The sequence below is a fragment of the Martes martes genome (assembly GCF_963455335.1).
Source record: "Martes martes genome assembly, chromosome: 12".
Lineage (NCBI taxonomy): Eukaryota > Metazoa > Chordata > Mammalia > Carnivora > Mustelidae > Martes > Martes martes.
The window spans coordinates 13,232,942-13,256,307 of record NC_137900.1 but is presented as its reverse complement, the minus strand read 5'-3'; the positions used below and the strand labels follow the sequence as shown (position 1 = coordinate 13,256,307).

General features: G+C 37.7%; 1 protein-coding gene across 5 annotated transcripts in view; it reads right to left on the bottom strand.

The window, feature by feature from the left end:
- The window catches only part of LOC308353221 (uncharacterized protein C9orf85 homolog), a 131,098-nt gene that overhangs the window by 69,441 nt on the left and 38,291 nt on the right, over window positions 1–23,366 (bottom strand). For 4 of the 5 annotated variants that reach the window (XR_013967762.1, XR_013967763.1, XR_013967764.1 and 1 more), the window contains exon 2: window positions 20,817–20,923. Coding sequence is in view for 1 of the 5 variants with exons in the window: in XM_080820066.1 (XP_080676192.1) it covers window positions 20,817–20,923 (107 nt within the window). In the remaining 4 variants the exon portion in view is untranslated. Of the gene's footprint in view, window positions 1–1,866; window positions 1,923–20,816; window positions 20,924–23,366 lie in introns of all 5 variants that reach the window. The other variant, XR_013967765.1, reaches the window with a different exon arrangement.

Genomic DNA, 23,366 nt, shown 5'->3' with positions numbered 1-23,366 from the left:
AAGTGTTAGAAAAAAGAAAAACCTGGAACAAAAGACGTAAGATACCAGAAATCCACTTTAAATATAAATATACAGATACAAATTGAACAAGGAAAAGAAAAAAAAAAAGAAAGAAAGTAGGACAAGGGGAAAAAAACAACACTAATCAACAGAAAGCTGGAGTCACTATATTATTATCAAAATATACTTCAATTTCCAGGTATAAAAAGGGCTATTACATGACAATAAAGGGATCAATCTTCAAAAAACACACAATAATCCTAAATGTTTATGCACCTAACAACAGGGTGTTAAAGTAAATGAAGCAAAACTATTGCTGAAAAGAGAAACAGAAAAAGTACAGTTATGGACTTCCCTCTCTGTAACTGATGGAATAAGTCTACAAAAAAGTCAGTAAAGATACAGAATACCTGGTTGATAGAAGGCTATCAAATTCATAGAAATTCCACCCAACAAGAACAATGTATTCTCTTCAAGTACACATGGAAGCATTCTTCATGACAGACCATATTTTGAGCCATAAAACCAATCTCAACAAATTTAAAAAAAAAAAAATCTTAAACCTGAAATTTGTTATTTTACCGCAATGAAATTAATTGATTAAAAAATCAATAAAACAGAAAAATATCTGGAAAAGCCCTAATATCTAGAAAATAAAACAGTCCCAAATAACCTACAGATCAAAGAGGAAATCACAAGGGAAATTAGAAATATTTTGACTGGGGGCACCTGGGTGGTTCAGTCCGTCGAGCCTCCAACTCTTGATTTCGGCTCAGGTCATGATCTGAGGGTCCTGGAATCAAGCTCCACATTGAGCTCATGGCTCAGTAGGGGATCTGCTTGTCTCCCTCTCCCTCTGCCGTGTGTGTGTGTGTGTGTGTGTGTGTGTGTGTGTGTGTGTGTGTGTCTGTGTGTCTGTGTGTACACACGCACGCATGTACTCTCTCTCTCTCTTTCTCTGAAATAAATGAATCTTTTAAAAAATTAAAAAGAAAGAAAAGACTTAAAAAATATTTTGATGGAACAACAATGAAAACACATCATCAAAATTTATAGAATGGAGCTAAAAATGTTCCTGGGAAATTTATATAATATTTATATTAAACAAGAAGATCTAAACTTCTACTTTAAGAAAGTAGGGTTGGGGGGGAAGTTGTAAATTAAACGCAAAGCAGACAAAAGGAAGGAAGCAATATCAATACAAACCAAAATCAATAAAATTGAGGGGTGCCTGGCTGGCTAGTTAGTAGAGCATGTGACTCTTGATCTTGGGGTCATAAGTTTGAGACCCACAAGTAGAGTTTACTTAAAAAAAATCAATAAAATTGAAAACAGAAAAATAGAGAAGATCAATAAAACCAAAAGCAGGCTCTATTAAAAAAATTAATATAATTCATAAACACAAAGCCAGATTGATGAAGATAAAAAAAGAAAAGAAACAAATTACCAGTATCAAGAATGAAAGAAGGGACAGCGCTAGACAAATACAACAGATATTAAAAGAATAATAAGGGAATATTACTAACAACTCTCTATCTATAAATTCAACAACTCTATTGAAATAGATAAATTTCTGGGGTGCCTGGGTGGCTCAGTCAGTTAAGCATCTGCCTTCATCTCAGGTCACGATCTCAGGGTCCTGGGATGGAGCCCTGTGTCCCCCTACTCCCTGCTCAGCATCTGCTTCTCCCTCTCCCTCTGCCTCTCCCTCACCCTCATGTATGCAATCTCTTTCTCTCTCTCAAGTAAGTAAAAATTAAAAGAAAAAAAAAATAGACACATTCCCGAAAAGGCATACTATCAAAACTTGCTTAACAAGAAACAGATAATCAGGGCCTCTGGGTGGCTCAGTCATTAAGCGTCTACCTTTGCCTCAGGTCATGGATCCCAGGGTCCTGGGACTGAGCCTCACACTGGGCTCCCTGGAGAAAAAAAAAAAGAAAGAAAGAAAAAAGAAGAAATAGATAATCTAAAAACTCCTCTACTCATTAAAGAGAAAATTAATCTTATTTGAAAATTCTAGCCCCAGAAGGGCTTCACTAGTGAATTCTACCAAATAAGAAATAGCACTAATTTAAAAAAAAAAAAAAAAAAAAGGAATAGTACTAATTTTACACAAATCCTTCCAGAAAAGAGAAAACAAAATAGGAAGGAAGAGTTCCCAACTGATTTTATGAGACCCTAATATCATGACAAAACAAAGACAAAATTATAAACTGGTTTTTCTAATGAACATAGATATCGAAATCTAGGACAAAATGTTAGCAAATGAAATTTAGCAATATATAAAAAGGATATACATCATGACCAAATAGGCTTTATCCAAGGGCATTCAAGGCTGATTCAAAATTAAAACCCATGAATATAGAGGCGCCCGGGTGGCTCAGTGGGTTAAAGCCTCTGCCTTCGGCTCAGGTCATGATTCCAGGGTTTTGGGATCGAGCCCACGCATCAACCCAAGCATCGAGCCCCACATCGAGCCCCACACTGAGCCCCGCATCGAGCTCTCTGCTCAGCGGGGAGTCTGCTTCCTCCTCTCTCTCTGCCTGCCTCTCTGCCTACTTGTGATCTCTGTCTGTCAAATAAATAAATAAAATCTTTAAAAGAAAATCCATGAATATAATTCACTAAATTGATGTTTTAAGGAAGAAAAACCATATATTGATTTCATTAGAGACAGAAAGAGCATTTAACAAAATTTAACATCCATTCATGATAAAAACTCTCAGCAAACTATAAAGAAACTTCCTCAACCTGATAAAAAGCTCCTAGAAGGAAATTACAGCTAATAACATACTTACTGATAAAAGAATGAATAAAATCAGGAAAAGGGCAAGAATATGGGCCTTCATCATTCCTTTTCAAAAACATACTAGGGATCCTAAGCAGTGCAACAAAGTCAAAAAAGAAATACAACAGCGGGGCGCCTGGGTGGCTCAGTGGGTTAAGCCTCTGCCTTCGGCTCAGGTCATGATCCCAAGGTCCTGGGATCGAGCCCCATATCGGGCTCTCTGCTCAGCAGGGAGCCTGCTTCCCCTCTCTCTCTCTGTCTGCCTCTCTGCCCACTTGTGATCTCTGTCAAATAAATAAATAAATTAAATCTTTAAAAAAAAAAAAAAGAAATACAATAGCATACATACAGATTGGAAAGCAAGAAATACAACTGTCTTAATTTTAAAAAAAATCATTGTCTATATAGAAAATTCCAACGAATTTACAAAAGCAGTATTAGAAATAAAAAGTGAGGGACACCTGGCTGGCTCAGTTGGTAGAGTATGCGACTCTCAATCTTGAGGGTTGTGAGTTCAAGTCCCACATTGGGTGTAGAGATTACTTAAAACTAAAATTTAATAAATAAATAAAACAAACGTGAGTTTATTAAAGTCATAGTATATATGGTCAGTAAACAAAAATGAACTATACGTAGCAATAACCAATGTCTTTCTGTAGAAATTGGCAAACTGATTCTAAAAGCTATTTTTTTAAAAAGCTATAATAGTCAAAACTATTTTGAAAAAGAAAACCAGCTGGAAGATTCATGATTGGATTTTAAGACTTATGATAAGGCTACAGTAATCAAGTTAGTGTGGTATTGGTGAAAGGATAAACACATAGATCAATGGGACAGAACAGATTCCAGAAATAGATACATAGTATATATAATCGATTGATTTTTCAGCACAGTACAAAGGGAATTCAATGGAGAAAAAAAACAGTCCTTTCAATAAATAATGCTGGAACAACTGGATATCCAAAAAATTAACAGGAAATGGGTTAAAAGTCCAAATACAAAACCAAGAATTATACAACATCTAAAAGAAAACAGGAGAAAATATTTGTGATCCTAGGCCAGGCAAAGATTTCTTAGCTACAACAACAAAATCAAGAACAAAAATTCCTGATAAAGCCTGATCTTCACCAAAATAAAAAATTATTCCACTCTGAAAGTATAGGGGACAAGGGCAGGCTGCCCCAAGATGGGACTTTGGCATGAACATTATGCTGAGTTAAAAGCAATCAAAACCCAGCAGATTCAGGAAAAGCCCTTTACTTCCCACACAACTGCTTGCTTATACCAGGAAGACAGCTATTAATAGAGATTCCACTTTACCTAGCCATTTACCTACATAAAAGGAAAACCTTTGTTTCCTAAACATCTCCTCTCCCCTTCCTGCTAATGGTCTTTCTCCCCTTTGCATCCTCAGACCCCCTACCCCTCTCCTTAGCTCATACAGATCATGTTACTTATCTTTGGAATTTCCACGTCTCTGTGGATTCCCTGTACTTACACTACTAAACTTGATTTTCTCCTGTTAATCTGTCTTATGTCGATTTGATTCTTAGTTCGGCTAGCAGGACTTTGAAAGGTAGAGGAAATTCTTCCTCCCCAACAAAAGTCACTATTAAGAGAATTAAAGGAGCGCCTGGGTGGCTCAGTGGGTTAAGGCCTCTGCCTTCCGCTCAGGTCATGATCCCAGCATACTGGGATCGGCCGGCTCCGCATCGGGCTCTCTGCTCAGCAGGGAACCTGCTTCCTCCCTTCTCTTTCTGCCTGCCTCTCTGCCTACTTGTGATCTGTGTCAAATAAATAAATAAAATCTTTTTAAAAAATAAATAAATAAATAAATAAATAAGATGTCAGAGGTTGGCAGAAAGTATCTGCGAAACCGATATCTGATAAAAGATTTGTACCCGCAATATATAAAGAACGTTCAAAACCCAGTAATAAGTAAACAAAACAATTCAATAAAACCATGAGCTAAAATATATAAAGAAGACTTCACTAAAGAAGAAACAAATGCAGAATGAGGACATGGAAAGATGTTTAGCATCACTGGTCATCAAACAAATGCAAATTAAAATCACAATGAGATGTAGCTACTCACTTCAGGCTAAAACAGGACACATTGGGGCACCTGGGTGGCTCACCTAGTTAAGCATCCGACTTTGGCTCATGTTATGAACCCAGGGTCTTGGGATCGAGCCCACGCTGGGCTCTGTGCTGAGCGGGGAGTACACTTTGCCCTCTCCCTCTGCCTCTGCCCCTCCTCCTGCTCGTGTTCTATCTCTCAAATAAATAAAGTCTTTAAACATAAATAAATAAATAAATAATAAAATAAAACAAGACAAAACAAACAGAAGATCCTAAGTGTTGATGAGGATGCAGAACATCTAGAACTCCTACACTGTCAGTAGGAATGCAAACAGTACAGCCATTTTGGAAAACAGTCTGATACTTCCTTATAAACACATCCCTAGCATACAATCCAACAATCTCAGTGCTACACATTCATTCAAGAGAAATAAAAACCTGTTCACATAAAACCCTGTACAGGAATGTATACAACAGCATAATTCATAATCACCAAAAACTAGCAAAACCTAAGGGTCCATCAGTTGGTGAATGAACAATCAATCAGCAGTCCATCTTTACCAAACGACTCATCCACACTAAAATATGGATGAATCTCAAATCTACTATGAAGTTAAGGAAGCCAGCCTCAAAAGGCCATATGCTATATGATTGTATATATATGACATTCTGGAACAGGTTAAAGTATAGGAAATGGAAATAGATCAGTGTTTCCTAGGGACTGAGAGTGTGGGTATGATGAAAGACTGAAGCAGAAAAATGTTCAGTTTTAGCCCATAAGGGTGATCCTGCATAGTTTTGATCAGGTAGGTGCCGGTTGCTACAGTCTTTTTTTTTTTTTTTTAATGATTTTATTTATTTATTTGACAGAGAGAGAAAGGGAGGGCACAGTAGGCAGAGCAGCAGGTAGAGGGAGAGGGAGAAGCAGGCTCCCTCTGAGGGCTGCTCTGAGTGACCCAGGCACCCAACAAATCTTAAAAACAAAACAACAACAACAACAAAAACAACAACAACAAAACAGCAGCAGGTAGAGGGAGAGGGAGAAGCAGGCTCCCTCTGAGGGCTGCTCTGAGTGACCCAGGCACCCAACAAATCTTAAAAACAAAACAACAACAAAGAATGAGTGGGGCTCCTGGGTGGCTCAGTCACTAAGCATCTGCCTTCGGCTCAAGTCATGATCCTAGGGTCCTGGGATCGAGTTCTGCATCAGGCTCCCTGCTCAGTGAGAAGCCTGCTTCCTCCCTGTCCCAATCACCCTGCTTGTGTTCCCTCTCTCATTATGTTTCTCTGTGTCAAATAAATAAATAAAATCTTAAAAAAAAAAAAAAAAAAAAAAAAGAATGGGTGCCTGGGTGGCTCAGTTAAGTGTCTGCCTTCCACTCAGTTCACGATCCTAGGGTCCTGGGATCAAGCCCAGCATAGGGCTCTGGCTCAGCAGGAGCCTGCTTCTCCCTCTCCCTCTGCCTACTTGTGCTCTCTATCCCTCTGACAAATAAATAAATAAAATCTTTAAAAAAAAAAAAAAAAAAAGAGTTCTTTCTTGGCCATTGCATTCAATGACCCCACAACAGGTGGAGTGACTACAAAGTTTTAGGGTAATGGAACCAACTGTCTTATATTTTAATTGTGCTATTAGTCTCACAACTGTATTCACTTTTCAAAACTTATAAAACTGTTGCTGAAAACATGAAAGGAAGCCCAAAATGGAGTTACTTAAGCTAAGACCCAAGTCACCAAACCAAGATGTAATCCACTTTCAGCTCTGCCAGAAATGGAATCCTACACCAGTCAGGCATCTCCAAATCAGCACGAGTTAGGTGACCTGCCTAACAGACCTCTCTGTCAGCCCCTAGAGGAAAGCTGCCTAGGGTAACCCACCAGCTTTTTTGTCTAGTATAATTTCCTTGTTCCCACTCCCTTCTGCCTATAAGTATCTTTCATTTCACATACCTCCTTGGAGCTCCTTTCTGTCTGTTAGACTGTATGAACTGATTCATGAATCAACAAATAAAGCTAATAAGATCATTAAAATTTACTCAGTTGAGTTTTGTTTTTTAATACTGTACATTAAAAAGGATGAATTTACCACATAAAAATCATATCTTCAAGAGACTTGACGGACAAAAATCAAAGTTAGAATTTAAAAAAAAAAACAAAAACAAAAAAACCTCTCTGATATACAATCTAAGTGAAAATAATTATTAAAAATTTCTTATTAAAGGGGCGCCTGGGTGGCTCAGTGGGTTGAGGCCTCTGCCTTCGGCTCGGGTCATGATCCCAGGGTCCTGGGATCGAGCCCCGCATCGGGCTCTCTGCTCAGCAGGGAGCCTGCTTCCCTTCCTCTCTCTCTCTCTCTCTCTGCCCGCCTCTCTGCCTACTTGTGATCTCTGCCTGTCAAATAAATAAATAAAAAATCTTTAAAAAAAAAAAAAAAAATTTCTTATTAAAGCATTTGGTAGGTTTATATTTTGGATTTCTAAAAAGCTTTACTTAATTACTCTGCAATAAAAACAGATTTAAAGAATATATGTCATTAGAACACACACAGATGAAGTTCTAACAATCCACATGGATTTAGAAAAACTTCAGGTTTTCTTTTAGTTTCAAATTTTTAAAAGTTTTAAAATAATTTTAAAGAAAGTCTGTCTTTGTTAGGTTCATCAAACAACTCAGGGAAATTAGAATGTTTTCATTTCTGTGAATATGTTGTTTCATACCAGGGAGTCCTGGGTTAAACCAACCCTTAAGAATTCAAATTGCTGGGGCGCCTGGGTGGCTCAGTGGGTTAAGCCGCTGCCTTCGGCTCAGGTCATGATCTCAGGGTCCTGGGATTGAGTCCCGCATCGGGCTCTTCTGCTCAGCGGGGAGCCTGCTTCCCTCTCTCTCTTTCTCTCTCTCGGTCTGCCTTTCTGCCTACTTGTGATCTCTGTCAAATAAAAAAAAAAAAAATCTTTAAAAAAAAAACATTAAAAAAAAAAAAAAAAAAAAAAAAAAAAAAAAGAATTCAAATTGCTAATTCAGGGATAAAACTGTATTTACAGAACTGTTAATGTTAAAATTTACATGTAAAATAGGCTTTAAAGTGGGATATCCTGTTTTGGAATCTGAAGTTAAAAGATCCCAGAGTCTGAATTCTCTAGCCCACTGAGTCCCCAAAACAGTGACTCTTAACACTGTCTCCAACACCTGCATAGCTTATTAAAATGCAGATATCTGGGTTACAGCCATTATTTACATGCTCAGAATCTTGGGGATGGGTCCCAAGAATCTGTTAAACTCTCTAAGAAATTCTTATGCACATTACCACTTGAGACTCTTGACCAGATCAAAGTATTACTGCCTAAAGATGGGCGTTTTCCAGTGTTTCTCCTGCTGGTTTAGACCCTAATGGTCAATTCAAAGACCAGAAGGCATTCTATTGCTGAAATCAACTACACTCTTTTCAAATTTAAGATCATTCTGAAAAACAGCCAGGTTTTATTAGGCTAGCAGCTCTATGAATATAAGTATGCCTATCTTTTAAGGAAACACACACATTTTTTAAATATTTCCTTTTTATCAATGTGAAATATGTTTGTGAAAATGTAATATGTTTATACACTTACACTTAACAAGCTCTCAGTTTCCCTTGCACGTAAGTAGGACCCTTGTGTACCTTCTCTTTCAAATCTCTTAATTCAGGCTTTATGTCTTCACTGGGAGTAGAATGAAACAAGGTCTGAAAGTAATTGAATTTCTGCATTTTTTTTTCACCTCAAGACTCAAAGAATCTTGATCTTAAGAATGGAATGGTTTAGATATTATTTTAATGACAAGAGACACACCTTCCAAGTTGTCATAAAATCTGTGAAATATCATGAAACATCTTTTAAAGTGGCTGAAAATTATTTAATCACTCTTGAGTGGCTTTTTCCTACAAAATGCACAGTAAAGAAAAACATTAAATTCACCTAAATATAAGTTTTACCTATTTTCCCTTGAAAATGGCTATATTTTGAGTATTTTAAGTCCAACACTAAATGAACTTCAGAGATGTTAAAATAATCATGGATTTGCCTTCTTTTTATTTCTCCACGAAATCTAATTCCCAGAAACAATCAATCTTGACCATGCATAAATCAAAACTGATCATTTCAGTGGAAACCATGGCCAAATAAAAACACAGGTCACTCCTATTAACCATGTTTACTGACAAAGGAGACAGTAGTACACCTTTTTAAAAATGATGCCATATTTACTTTTTTATAATGAAAAACACAATAGGAAAGAAAAGTAATTAAAAGCTAAAATACGCTCACTACATATTTAAGGGTGAAAGTCAGGACAAAACTTGAAGTTTTCAATGGACCCCTGTAAATACTAGCAGATATTATTTTAAAAATAGCACTAACCTAGGAGACCGAGATTCTACCACAGCTTTGTCATATAATCTTTGAAAGTCACTCTCTTTGAGTCTTATTCTTCATAATGAATTCTAAAAGTGCTGGCACCTTAGCATGAACAAAAGACAGGGGCACCAAACTGTACTAGTAATCACTGTATTCGTCACCTCCAAAAACTCAGTTAAAAAACAAAAAGAAAAACTCAGATTTTTCTACTGACACTGCTGTGATATTAACATACTTTTATATTGTATAATAAAACATATCAACATTCGGAAGATCAGTAGAACTCAGTGAACTAATATTTTCCAAACGAGTAAATGTATGTTATAAAATCATGCATGGGTATGGGGCACCAGTCTGGCTCACAGGGTAGAGCGTGCAACTCTTGAGAGGATTTCTACAATTATCTGGGAAAAGCTATTAAAATTTACTTTTACTCCTTTTAAAATTTATTCTTTCCTTTCTTTTCTACTAGCCAGACACTAAAGAAGTTTGTAAAAAATGTGCAACAATGCCACTTGTCTCACTAGTATTTTTGTTTCTAAGATTATTTTTCACAAAAAGTTATTAACACTTATGGGCATATTTTGCTTATATTCACATTATTTAGTAAATAATTATTTTTAAAATGTCTGCGTTTTCATATCTAATACAATAAACAGCAATAGATAAAACCCATATAAGACCATATAAGCCAAGCTTTCTCAGGTGCTCAAAACTTTATTATAAGAGTTACAAAGGAGTCCTGAAACAAAAGGTTTCAGAAGCACTGATCTAGACAATAAATACTAAGGGAAAAAGAACTGTTCTTATATTTTTAGTACTTGCTACAAGTAAAAGGCTTATTTTACTCTGCAACAACTTCGCTGGCACTGTCTTCATTTCCTGGTTAAATTATTACACTTTAACCTTTAGCATAATTCAGCTCCACTTGTAATACTCGTAATATGCGATGACTAGGTGCTTTCGTAAACAATGAGCTATGGTACTCCACCCTTGATGTACAAATAATACAAACTCGACATTGACAGAGTTCCATAAAGTCACACTTCCTGCAGTGACTCTAAGTAATCTGCTAACATAGATTCTGAAACGATACTAAGGAATTATATCATATGCTACTTAGAAAATGCTTTTAAGGAACCAGTATCTCTAAAGTCCAACAATTTTGAGTACAAAAAGCTACAATTCACCTCCTTGTGTCCACACAAGGTTTAAAAATATTTGTTTAAGTGTGTTTAAATAAATGTGTTTAAATAAGTGTGTTTAAAAATAAGTGGAGAGGGGCGCCTGGGTGGCTCAGTGGGTTAGGCTTCTGCCTTTGGCTCAGGTCATAATCTCAGGGTTCTGGGATCGAGCCCCACATCGGGCTCTCTGCTCAGCGGGGAGCCTGCTTTCCCCTCTCTCGGCCTGTCTCTCTGCCTACTTGTGATCTCTCTCTCTGTTAAATAAGTAAATAAGTAAAATCTTAAAAAAAAAAAAAAAAAAGTGGAGAGACTGTACTACCTCTTGTCATCCCAGATTTGATTAGAACAATTCCTAAGAGTACAAAATATTCACTTCTCACCATGAGTAATTTAGAAAAAAAAAAGAGAAAATGGAAGCTATTGCACTTTAGGGCAGGCAATTTTAAATCAAAGCTTGCTGTATCTATCAATATTAATATTAAAAAGTAAGTTTCATGCACAGGTGAATGATGGATGACAGTAATGAAAACTTTCCACGTTTACACTTGAATATTAAGGACTCTGATATGACATGAAGAGTAACCTGTGAGCAAAACTCCACTCTGGGACATTTTACTACTCCTGGAATGGGGTTACACAACTCTCATGTCACTGATTAACCATCAGAGTCTCAACCTATTGTAAGAAATGCTGGGGCTGAAGAATTTAACCAAAGAGGCCCAAACTATATAGTTCATTGTCACAGACTGATAACAGGAGGGACTTATAACATTGTAGTGTATAACAATGTTTACTTCTTTTAAAATGTTTATTTTATTTTTTTAAGTAAACTCTACACCAAGGTGAAGCTTAAACTCACAACCTGGAAGTTACAGTTGCATACTCTATAGACTGAGCCAACCAGGCACTCTTACTTTTTGTTTTGTTTTGGTGGTGTTGTGTTTTTTTTTAAATAATCTCTTTGCCCACTGTGGGGCTCAAACTCACAACCCTGAGATCAAGTCACATGCTATACAGACTGAGTCAGCCAGGGATCTCAGAACAAAAGAACCCAAAGACCATACATACAGAGACACCTTGAGATTATCCACATTATCTATCAAAGGGAACATGTGGTTCTTGTTCATTTTTCCTCCTTGCCCTGGTGATTTCCTCAGAGTGTCCTACAAACATTGTTTACAGCACTCTTTTACCTTTAATTTATATCTTTTCTAGATCTACCACTCCTGTTTTCATTTTATTAGTCCTCTGCAGTCTCACCTTGTACCCTATGGGTCTCTTTCATCTTTTACTTATACCTGACACTTCTCAATCTGCCCAAGAATTATTTGTGGGCCTATCTCTCATAATAGATTGTAAACTCCTTGATGTTGGAGATTGATTTTGGTATCTTCTATAATATACAGCACAATGTCTTATATATTGAAGATGCTATTTGAAGTAACTGCAAACACAGAATTTGATTTTGCCACATCAAATTTAAATTCTATGTAGCAAGTTCTATGTGACAGTTACTTTACACCCATGATGAATATAGTCTCTTATAAAAGAAAAATATTGGGGTGCCTGGGTGGCTCAGTCGCTTAAGCATCTGCCTTGGGCTCAGGTCATGATCCTGGAATTAGGTTCCCCCTCAGTGGGGAGTCTGCTTCTCCCTCTAACCCTCCCAATCTCATGTTCTCTCTCTCTCACATACAAACATACATAAATAAAATCTTTTAAAAATATATTAACTTTGTGGGGCTCCTGGGAGGCTCAGTGGGTTAAACCTCTGCCTTCAGCTCAGGTCATGATCTCAGGGTCGGGGGATCAAGCCCCACATCAGGTTCCCTGCTCATCAGGGAGCCTGCTTCCCCCTCTCTCTCTGCCTACCTCTGCCTACTTGTGATCTCTCTCTATCAAATAAATAAAATCTTTAAAAAAATGTGTATTAAAAAATATAAATATATATTAATTTTGTGAATAAGGTAAAAGTAAGGTTTGGTTGAAATAATGTGTATCTTTAAGGTAAAATTCATTAAAAAACTGACTATTCCTTTAATTTGTGAAGTGTTTACTCAGTAATTTAGAGTAGGAAAAATGGATTACAATGGCACTTTTTGATTTTTTATTTGTGCTGCTTTCATGACTCTAGAGAGTATTAGTACTGGGGTGCCTGGGTGGCTCAGTCAGTTAAGCCTCTGCCTTCATCTCAGGTCCTGATCCCAGGGTCCTGGGATCAAGTCTCACACCCGGCTCCCTGCTCAGTGGAGAGCCTGCTTCTCCCTCTCCCTTCGCCTCTCCCCCAGTTCTCCCACACACTCTCTCAGATAAATAAAATCTTAAAAAAAGAAAGAGTATTAGTACTTACTTTAGTTTAGAATTTGTTAATGTCTTTACTGATTGGGTATAATAATAGTTTTTACTTAGAACTACCTTATTTGTGATTTATAAAATCTAATATTCAGTTAATTATTAACATAAAGTTAAACTTAATTTCCATTTAAAAAAACAGTTAAATTACTAATGACTTAATAGTTATTTTGGATAATGGTTTTACTATTTTTTTTGTTGACAGCAAAAGCTATACAAAATGTTTTTGTTTTTTTTTAAAGATTTTTTATTTATTTACTTGACAGAGAGAGAGATCACAAGTAGGCAGAGAGAGAGGGGGAAGCAGGCTCTCTGCTCAGCAGGGATGCTGAGGCAGATACAGGGCTCGATCCCAGGACCCTGAGATCATGACCTGAGCCAAAGGCAGCGGGCTTAATCCACTGAGCCACCCAGATGCCCCAGCTATACAAAATGTTTTTGAAAATAGAACTGCAGGGTGCCTGGGTGGCTCAGTCGGTTAAGCGTCTGCCCTCGGCTCAGGTCATGATCCCTGAATCCTAGCATCCAGCCTCACATTGGGCTCCCTGCTCAGCGGGGACTCTGCTTCTCCCTCTCCCCCACCTTGTTTGTTCTCTCTCTCTCACTCTTTATCAAAAAAAAAACAAAAAACAAAAAAACTTAAAAAAAAAAAGAAAATATAATTGCTATGCTTTAATTTCTTGGTGATTCTCAATAACATCATTATTAAAATATATACTTTAAAATAAAATAACTGCAAACAAATGTTGGCAAAGATATTGAGAAAGTGGAACCCTTGTGTATTGTTGGTGTGACTGTAAAATGGTGCAATCACTATTAAAAGAGGTATGAAGGCTCCTAAAACAATTAAAAAAAGAACTAGCATATGATCCAGCAATCCCACTTCTATATATATACATGCCAAAAAATTGAAAGCAGAGTCTTGAAGAGATATTTGCACAACACCACTCATAACAGTATTCAAAACACCCAAGAGGTAGAAGCAACCTAAGTGTCTACACAGATGAGTGAAAACCAAAATGTAGTGTGTATGTCCATGTGTATATACATTCAGTGGAATATTACTTAGTCTTAAAAGGGGAGGGAATTCTGTCACATGTTATGACAACAATGAGCCTTGAGAACACTATACTAAATGAAATAAGCCAGTCACAAAAGAACAAATACTTTTATGATTTCATTCATATGAGGTATTTAAAGTAGTCAAATTCAGGGATGCCTGGGTGGCTCAGTCAGTTAAGCCTCCAACTCTTGATCTCCAGGGTCCTGAGTTCAAGCCCCACGTTGGAGCCCAGAGTGGAGCCTCCTTTAAAAAAATAAAAAATAAAGTAGCCAAATTCATAGCAACAGAAAACAGAATGGAAGCTGCCAAGAGCTGATGGAGCAGAGAAAGGGGAGCCTCTGTTTAATAGGTATAGACTTCACAGTTGCAAGATGACAGTGTTTTGGAGACCTGTTGCACAACAATATGAATATACTTAACACAACCAAACTGTACACTTACAAGTGGTTAAAATGATAAATTGTATGTTATTTATTTTACACCACCACAAAAATAGAGAATGTTAAAAAGACAGGGTGGCTCTACAAAAAATTATCTTGAGGGTCTGAGTTTGGCTCATTTGGTTAGAACAAAGTTTTGGAGTAAAGGGGGAGCAAGAACCTGGTCAGAAAGACAAGCCAGATAGGGTGCCATGGCCGGCTTAGGAGCATCTCATCCTCCTCTCATTTTCTCCTGAATACTATGACTTTTTCTCTCACAGTTTAAAGAACCTCATCCCCACTCCCACACTCTCCCACACCATTAGCATACATGCAAAAGCACAACTTCTCTGGGCAGAAAAAATTCCACTTAGCCCCCTGCTGCTGGAGACCCAACTCTTCCTGATAGGAGCCCTTGAAACTTTTATGTGAAATAAGCCTTTTTCAAAATACTAGCTTATTCAAACTCTGGACCAAGGAACGTAGCTGAGTAAAAGTGAGATAGGGGAGAATTTATTTAATACGATGAAGTATGAAGAGGTAGGGGCTTCGGTGGGGTAATAAATTTTGAAAATTATCGGTCAATACCGACCATATGAGAACCAGGGGTAGTGACTTCCATTTAAACGCAAACAGTGTTTTAAGCATTAAGCATGCCCATGTCTTAAAACAGGCCAGACAGTCGAAGAGGCGTGTGACACCAGTTGTTGCCCTCCTCATTAAAATATTTTTTAGAATGAAATCTACTCTTAAACGATTATATTTAAGTAATCTCTACATCCAACATGGGGCTCGAACTCACAACCCTGAGATCAAGAGCTGCATACTCCACTGACATTCTTCTTGCAGCATTTAAGGTGTAGGGCAGTTCTGTTTGGGCCTATTGGAGTGAGTGGATCCCTGGCTAAGCTTTTGTTTTATTCAAGAATTCTATAGCTGAGGGGCACCTGGCTGGCTCATTCTATAGAACATGTAACTCTTGATCTCCAGGTGGTGAGTCCCAACAACCCATGCTAGGCATAAAGTTCATTTAAAAATAAAAAAATAAAGAATTCTACAGGTGAAAATATTGAAAACCACTGGACTAAGATATATGTCAAGTTTCAGTGGGACTTGGCCCTGTGAGTATCCATGTATTTTGTATACACCAAGGTTTCTCAACCAAGACACTAGTAACATGCTGGGCTGGTTATGTCTTTGATGCGATGGCTGTCCTATGCACTGTAGGATTTTTTGTAGCATCTGGCCTTTACCCACTATATGCCAGTAGCATCCCTCCCAGCTTCTCAAGTCAAGACCATCAAAATTGTCTCCAGGGGCACCTGGATGGCTCAGCTGGTTAAGCATCTGCCTTCAGCTCAGCTCAAGTCACGATCCCAGGGTCCTGGGATTGAATCCTGCTTCTCCATCTCACACTCCCCCTGCTTGTGTTCCCTTTCTCACTGTGCTCTCTCTGTCAAATAAATAAATAAAATCTTAAAAAAAAAAACAACAACAAACAAACAACTGTCTCCAGACACTGCCAAATGTCATGTGGGGGGGGGGGCACAATCGTCCCTTCCCATTTGAGAACTGCTAATGCAGGGGACATATAGATCCACTTCTAAGCTCAGAGCCCAATTTGTTTGTGGTCTGCTGCTGTTTTATACCAGCTTCTACTTTCTCTTCTACTACTATGGTAATGTTAAACATAAACTAACACCATATTCTTGGTAAATTCTTTTTTATGAGTAGGAAGAGAAAAAAAGCAGGCTAGAGATTCTAACACAAATATGGGTATTTGCCTATAACACTTCTAAAGTAATACTTGAAAAAGGTTGCTTGGTTACCTGAAATACAAGGCACGAGAAGTTTCTAGGTACTAGCTTAGGCATTGCAATGCCTGAATATAAAATCTATTTATTTGGACATGTGTATTTTAAAAAAAAAATGAGGTGTCTGGCTGTCTCAGTTGGTAGAGCATGCAACTCTTGTTCCCAGGGTCCTAAGCTCAAGCCCCACTTTGGGCATCGAGCTTACTTTAATTAACTAATTAATTAATTAATAAGCGGGTCTATACATGTGGTACTCGGCAGTGGATAACTTTCATAAACAAGACGGGTGATTATAAAAATTAATATAGCATTAGGCTCAGATGAAGAGAAGAACAACGCTTTTTGAATGAATAATATAATACTGAGAAATCACTGTAGGAGGACAGGAAAACATGGCTTTGGAATGGGAGCAATTTGCATTTGAATCTTAACTCCATCTGCTTTACTTTCTGATCTTGGCTAAAACATATAATCCGTCTGAGCCCAGAAAAAAGGAAAGAAAAAAAAAAAACAACTTTATTTCTTGTCTTACATTGCTTGAGGAAGGGGATAATCTTTTAACCATCTGAATTTCCAATATAGCTGGAAAATAATTTGATAAATGAATTTTAAGTAAAAATGTCAAGACTCCTTTCTTCTTTAAGAGCTACACAAATCATTTAACATTTGTAAGATCTCTTCCTTTTCCAATAATTCAGTTCCACACTCAAGGTTATTTACAGGATTCCTGAATGATTTAGGACTGACCAAGCACAGTAACGAATGCTTTTAATTTATCTTTGGGTTTTCTTTTTCAAAAGTCAAAACCAGGGCCCTTGAAAAATGAGGGGTTTCTTGTTTGTTTGTTTTTTAAGATTTTATTTATTTGACAGAGAGACACACAGAGAGAGAAGTAACACAAGCAGGGGCAGAGGGAGAGGGAGAAGCAGGCTTCCCGCCGAGCAGGAAGCCTCTATGTGGTGCTCTATCCCAGTACTCTGGGATCATGATCTGAGCCACCCAGGTGCCCCCAAAAATGAGGTTTTATAGAAAAAGATTTAGACTCATTCTTATCCACAATTCTTACATATATAAGCAATCTTTAAGTCTAATGATTAGACCATTTGGGTGTCCAGGAGTTGTTAGTGGCACTGAAGCAGCCCTCCAACCAGGGATTAGCAAGGACTCGCCTTAAAATCGAAACACATTAAGCCAAAATGAGTGGGAATCCTGCTACAGAGTAACCTGACCTCTGATTAAACAGCCAGGCATGGGGGCGCCTGGGTGGTTCAGTGGGTTAAAGCCACTGCCTTCGGCTCAGGTCATGATCTCAGGGTCCTGGGATCAAGTCCCGCAGGGAGCCTTTTTCCTCCTCTCTCTGTGCCTGCCTCTCTGCCTACTTGTGATCTCTGTCTGTCAAATAAATAAATAAAATCTTAAAAAAAAAAAAAAGAAATATAAAACAAACAAACAAAAAAAAACACCAGCCAGGCATGAAACAAGGTGGTGGCTCATCTCAGCTTTTATAGAGAAGAGAAGCTATGAAAAGCTGAGCATTATCTTTATAAGCCTTTCACTTTACTTCCATAAAGACTTGAAGATCTGAGTATTCGATGATATTTAAAACTACCTTTGGGCGCCTGGGTGGCTCAGTCATTAAGCATCTGCCTTCGGCTCAGGTCAGGATCCCAGGATCCTGGGATGGAGTCCCACATTGGGCTCCCAGCTCAGCAGGGAGCCTGCTTCTCCCTCTTCCACTCCCCTGACTTGTTTGTTTCTCTCTCAAACAAATGAAATCTTAAAAAACAAACAAAAAAAACAAAACAAAACAAAAAAACCCCCTACCTTATAACCAAGGGTAGTACCAGGATCACACTGTTTATGTAGCACTAATGGATGATCTTTTTATCCTCCTCCCTCTCACGAATGACAATCATCCCACCCTCCCTAGCAAATACACGTTTTCGGCTCTTACAGCTCCAGTTACGACATCTTTTCCAAAAATCTCTGGAATGGTCCAGGGTTGTTTTCAGTAACTGGGACAAAGTGTCATAAGAACATGATCATAAAAATCCTGTAGAATGTCACCTCACTGAAAAGGAAACATGAGACCTCCTCTGCCAAGTACAAACACAATACAGTTTTTGCTTCTGTGGTCAAAACAGATAACATGGAAGAGTTTAGATGTCTAATTCTCTCTTGGGTCTAATATTTGGGATTAGATCGCAGGGGCAATGGAAATTTGCTAATCATCCATGATTTTTGGTGATTTATAAGCCCAACGAGTAAGATAAAAGAGCTTCAATTTTCCCAATATTCAGAATATTACTTCATTACAAAAGAAATGTCACCTATAAATAGTCTCTCCTCCTCTTACATTTTATGTTCTGTTGAACTTTTCCTTATATACATCATTTGGCTACATAATCTGTGGCAAAAGATAGCTAGACAAGTAAAATACTCAACATTTTAATCAATGACAATATTTGGGGTGCTGGAAAATTATCTTTTCACAAAAGACACATCCAATGTCAAAGAAAACTTCTCATATAAATCCTGACAAAGGACAAATTTAACTTCTAAGCAAGATTAGCTGGAGTAAAACATTCAAAATTTCTAAGTAAGTTATGTTACCATCAGAATCTTTCATCAATGCACTTAAATCCCTTATAATGTTGGTAAAGTGTTAATATGCAGAGAGTGGGGACGCCTGGGTGGCTCAGTGGGTTGGGCCGCTGCCTTCGGCTCAGGTCATGATCTCAGGGTCCTGGGATCGAGTCCCGCATTGGGCTCTCTGCTCAGCGGGGAGCCTGCTTACCCCTCTCTCTCTCTCTCTGCCTGCCTCTCTGCCTACATGTGACCTCTCTCTGTCAAATAAATAAATAAAATCTTTAAAAAAATAAAAAAATAAAAAAAAATATGCAGAGAGTGCAACATGAATATAGTTAAGTTATACTTTCTAGGACACTCTCAATCCTGGATTGGAGTTTGAAAGCTAGGCTTTCCAAAACGCCTCATGTGCCATGTGTTCAGTGTAATTTGAAATTCGTGATACTCTAGGCCAGGCAGGTGACATCCTCAGGAACATGTTCAGACCTTGGTTTAACTGACAATTTCTTAGTCTCTCATGAGTAATCATTTGTTCTACATTAGGTTGGGCTTCTTTATTACATTTATTATTGTAATATAATGTAATGTAATATAAATGTAATATAAATATTACACTTATTATTCTTTATTATATCTTCCTTTGCTTGAATGTCTTGTTAACTGTAACTGGGAATTTATACAATATTACGTATCCTTCATTTTGCACTCACCGTGCGCTATTCTGTGGCTAATTTCATCGGCCTTAAGGTGATGTGGAACAGCAGCTCCTGAGGTTCTCTCAGCCTTCATCTCCTTGACCTACCTGAAGTTTCTCAAAGAGCTCTGGGTCACCACATTACCTAGGTAGTGGTAACATTATCATGACCTTTCCTGATTCCAAAGACTTCAATGACTCCAAGACAGGACAGAGTTGCTGATCCTTGAGTTGAGGTGTCCACATTCAACCATTCTTTTTTTTTTTTAAGAGTTTTTAAAAATTTTAAAATATATTTATTTTGAGTAATTCCTACCTCCAACATGGGGCTTAAACTCATGACCCCGAGATCAAGAGTCACGTGCTCTTCTGACTGACCCAGACAGGCACCCAAAGTTATACCAACATTTAGAAAGAAATCTTTTTTTTTTTTTTTAAGATTTTATTTATTTATTTGACAGAGAAGACGGCGAGAGAGGGAACACAAGCACAGGGAGTGGGAGAGGGAAAGCAGGCTTCCTGCCGAGCAGGGAGCCTGATGTGAGGCTTGATCCCAGGACCCTGGGATCATGACCTGAGCCAAAGGCAGATCCCTAACAGCTGAGCCACCTGGCAGCCCAATCCCTTTTTTGTTTTTAAGAGATTTTTATTTTTTAAGAAGTCTCTACAGCCAACGCGGGGCTCGAACTCACACCCTCAAGATCAAGGGTCGCATGCTCCACCAACTGAGTCAGTCAGGTGCCTCTAGAAAGCTACAAATAATATAATAGGCCTATAAACTAAAACTGCATGGCTTACGGCACAACCAGCTACAGAGAAGACAGTAGAAAACACAGTTAATTCGTTCATGGAAATCTAGCCTTGGATAGCACCAACACTTGTCAAACTTCCCTACTGCTAATTTGGGCCACTGAGAATAAAACTCATCAGATTTGTTTAAAAGTATCTTCTTTTGGGAGGAAATGCTGAAGAACATGAAAAAAAGACTGAAAGGGGGGCACCTGATGGTTTACTCAGGAAGTTGCCTTCAGCTCAAGTCATGATCTTAGGTTAGGGTCAGGCTTTCCACTCAGCAGGGAGTCTGCTCCTCCCTCTTCCATTGCCCCTCCCCTTGCTTGTATATGTGTGTGTGTGCGCGCGCACGCGTGTATGTGCATGCACAAGCGCTTGTTCTCTCTCTCTCTCACTCTCCCCATCACCCCCTCTCTCTCTCTGACAAATAAATAAAATCTTACAAAAAAAAAAAAGAATAGGGTGGGAAAGGGTGAATCCATTTTATAAAGAAGGAATCAGCATGTAAGATGAAATTCTCCATGGGAGAATGGGAGTTTTTTTTCCACCTACCTTAGTATTTAATTGGATATAATTTTGAGTATCAGGGAAAGAAATAACAAGCTGATACATATACTGTTGGTAAGATAATTAAGAAACATAACTCACCATTTTTTAGGCTTCGACAATGGTTTATATTTGCTGTATTTTACACGCCATTCTAGTACTTCTTTACAGCGCTGACAAACTCCATCATGAAGCTTTGCATTAATTTTCTTAAAACCAAACAGAAAAACAAATTAAGAATTTCCTTGGTGAGCCAGCATTGTAAACCCTGTAAAAAAGGTACATGAGAAATTTAAGTATTTTTAAATAGTAACCTAACTTTAATCTGCTTAACACTTTATGATACACTGTGTAATTTTATGTGTATTACTCAAGTTGATTCTTTACAAAGGCAAAGATTTTTTTTTTTTTTAAGATTTTGTTTATTTATATGACAGAGAGAGAGACAGTGAAAGCAGGGGGAGTGGGAGAGGGAGAGGGAGGCTTCCCACTGAGCAGGGAGCTCGATGTGGCACTCCATCCCAGGACTCTGGGATCAAGACCTGAGCCAAAGGAAGACACCCAAAGACTCTGCCACCCAGGCACCCCCAAAAGGCAAAGATTCTTAACTAGGTGTAGCTCAGAATCATCCAGGAAACGTTTTAAGCTCTTGGCAGAAGTATTTTAGAAGCCCCGTACCCCCACTGATTCTGATGTGTGCAAATGTTAAAACTCAAGTTTGTACCATCAAGACATGTGCGTTTTACTGTATGTAGGTTATACCTCAAAAATAATGTAATAATAAAGAAGAAAACCTAATGCATATTTTAAGACTATTGTTTCCAACAATTAAAATCTTAACAATGAGAAATAAGACAATACACTGAGAAATTACAGTCCTAAACTGTCATTCTGTAGAGGAGAGCAGAGACCATGACACCTGAGAAAGGAGTGTCAGGCAGAAGCAGCTGGAAGCACAAAGGCATTTCATTCTTCAATTTAATACTTTCATCTTCTCATGTAAAGAAAAAATGTTTTGGAAAAGTTACCCTGCTAATCTGACTTCTTCAAAACAGAAAATAGGGGCACCTGGGTGGCTCAGTCGTTAACTGTCTGCCTTTGGCTCAGGTCATGATTCCAGGGTCCTGGGATCGAGCCCCACATCAGGCTCACTGCTCAATGGGGAGCCTGCTTCTCCCTCTCCCACTACCACTGCTTTGTGTTCCTTCTCTCACTGTCTCTCTTTCTGTCAAATAAATAAATAAAATCTTAAAAAACAAAACAGAAAATAAATGTGTGCATGGGAATATCTGTGGTGGGAAAAGAGATTTATAGGGGAAAAAAACACACCATATTTATTATGATCTCTTCTCAAAATCTGTTGGGAAATTAGAAGGATGAAAAAAATTTAAATGTGTCATGTGTTTTCCCCAGTAGTTTTACATTCTATAACATATTCATGTGATTCAGGACCCAGACTATTTATGTTCACTAAGTACTCTGAGAATTCTCTTACTTTGCCTGTGGAAGCCTGGTCTTTGCCTATTGTTGGAATAATGAGTAAAGGAACATTTTAAGTTTTCTTTGTTTCCTTTGTTTCCTTTTTTAATTTCTCAAGAAGAGAAAGAAAAGGATCACAAAAGACACAGATTCATTGGGAGGTTATCTGATGCTGAGTTAAAAGCACAATGTTTTAAAGATCATTTGAAAAAAACAAACAAACAAACAAAAAAACACCAAAACTTTGGAACAGGGCTTGATATTCTTTAAATTTCTAAACAAAAAGGTAAAATAATTTGACAAAACATTTACTCAAGGAGAAAATATTTCAAGGGTCTTTTCAAAAGCCACAAATTAAGCTGTGAATACATTATGTTTGATTTTAACTCTATGGTGAAAAACATATTCTGTTACTTAGCAATTGTGTATAGGTATTCCTTTCTCCCCAACCTAGATGGAGAGCACCTGGAAAAATAAATGCTACATGATACTGTATTCTTTGCTTACTGCTAACTGTTGCCAGAAAGAAGGAAATCTGTGTCCAAAACCAAAACTCCTCTTCTCATCAAACTTGATACATAGCTATCCCACATAATACTTGCTAAGAAATACCCAGAACTAAAATTCACATTTCATCATTTGTTCTCACTGCCCTCTGTTGCCTAGAATATCTCACAAAAAAACATTACTTATATTTTCCTAACTCTAACAGTAATGGAAACAAGCTAACAACTTGAACTATGATTACAATATGCATGTGATATGAACTTTCTTAATAGAATATTCTTAGAATGCAAAATATTTTGTTACTTGCAATTTTATTATATATAGCACACTCTGTTCGTCAACTAGGAAGCATTATTTGGTTTCTTGTTTGTTTCTGTATCCAATTCCTGACCAGTTCATCTTGATTTACAAAGCTGCACATAGCTTGGAAACTGGTTTCTTCGGGGTGGATCGGACAATGGAACAAAACAGGTCTTTGTGGAAACTTGCCTGTGAGTGATGTGTGAAACAGTATAAATGGAGATGTTGTAGAAAGTTCACATGACTAACAGGCACTACTACAAAACTGAACTTGATTTTCATGTGTCAAGAACTGAATGAGCATAAGAATGAAAGTGAACGGTATTTTCACTTAAAAAGAGTTGTAAAAAGAAAGGAAACTGTGTA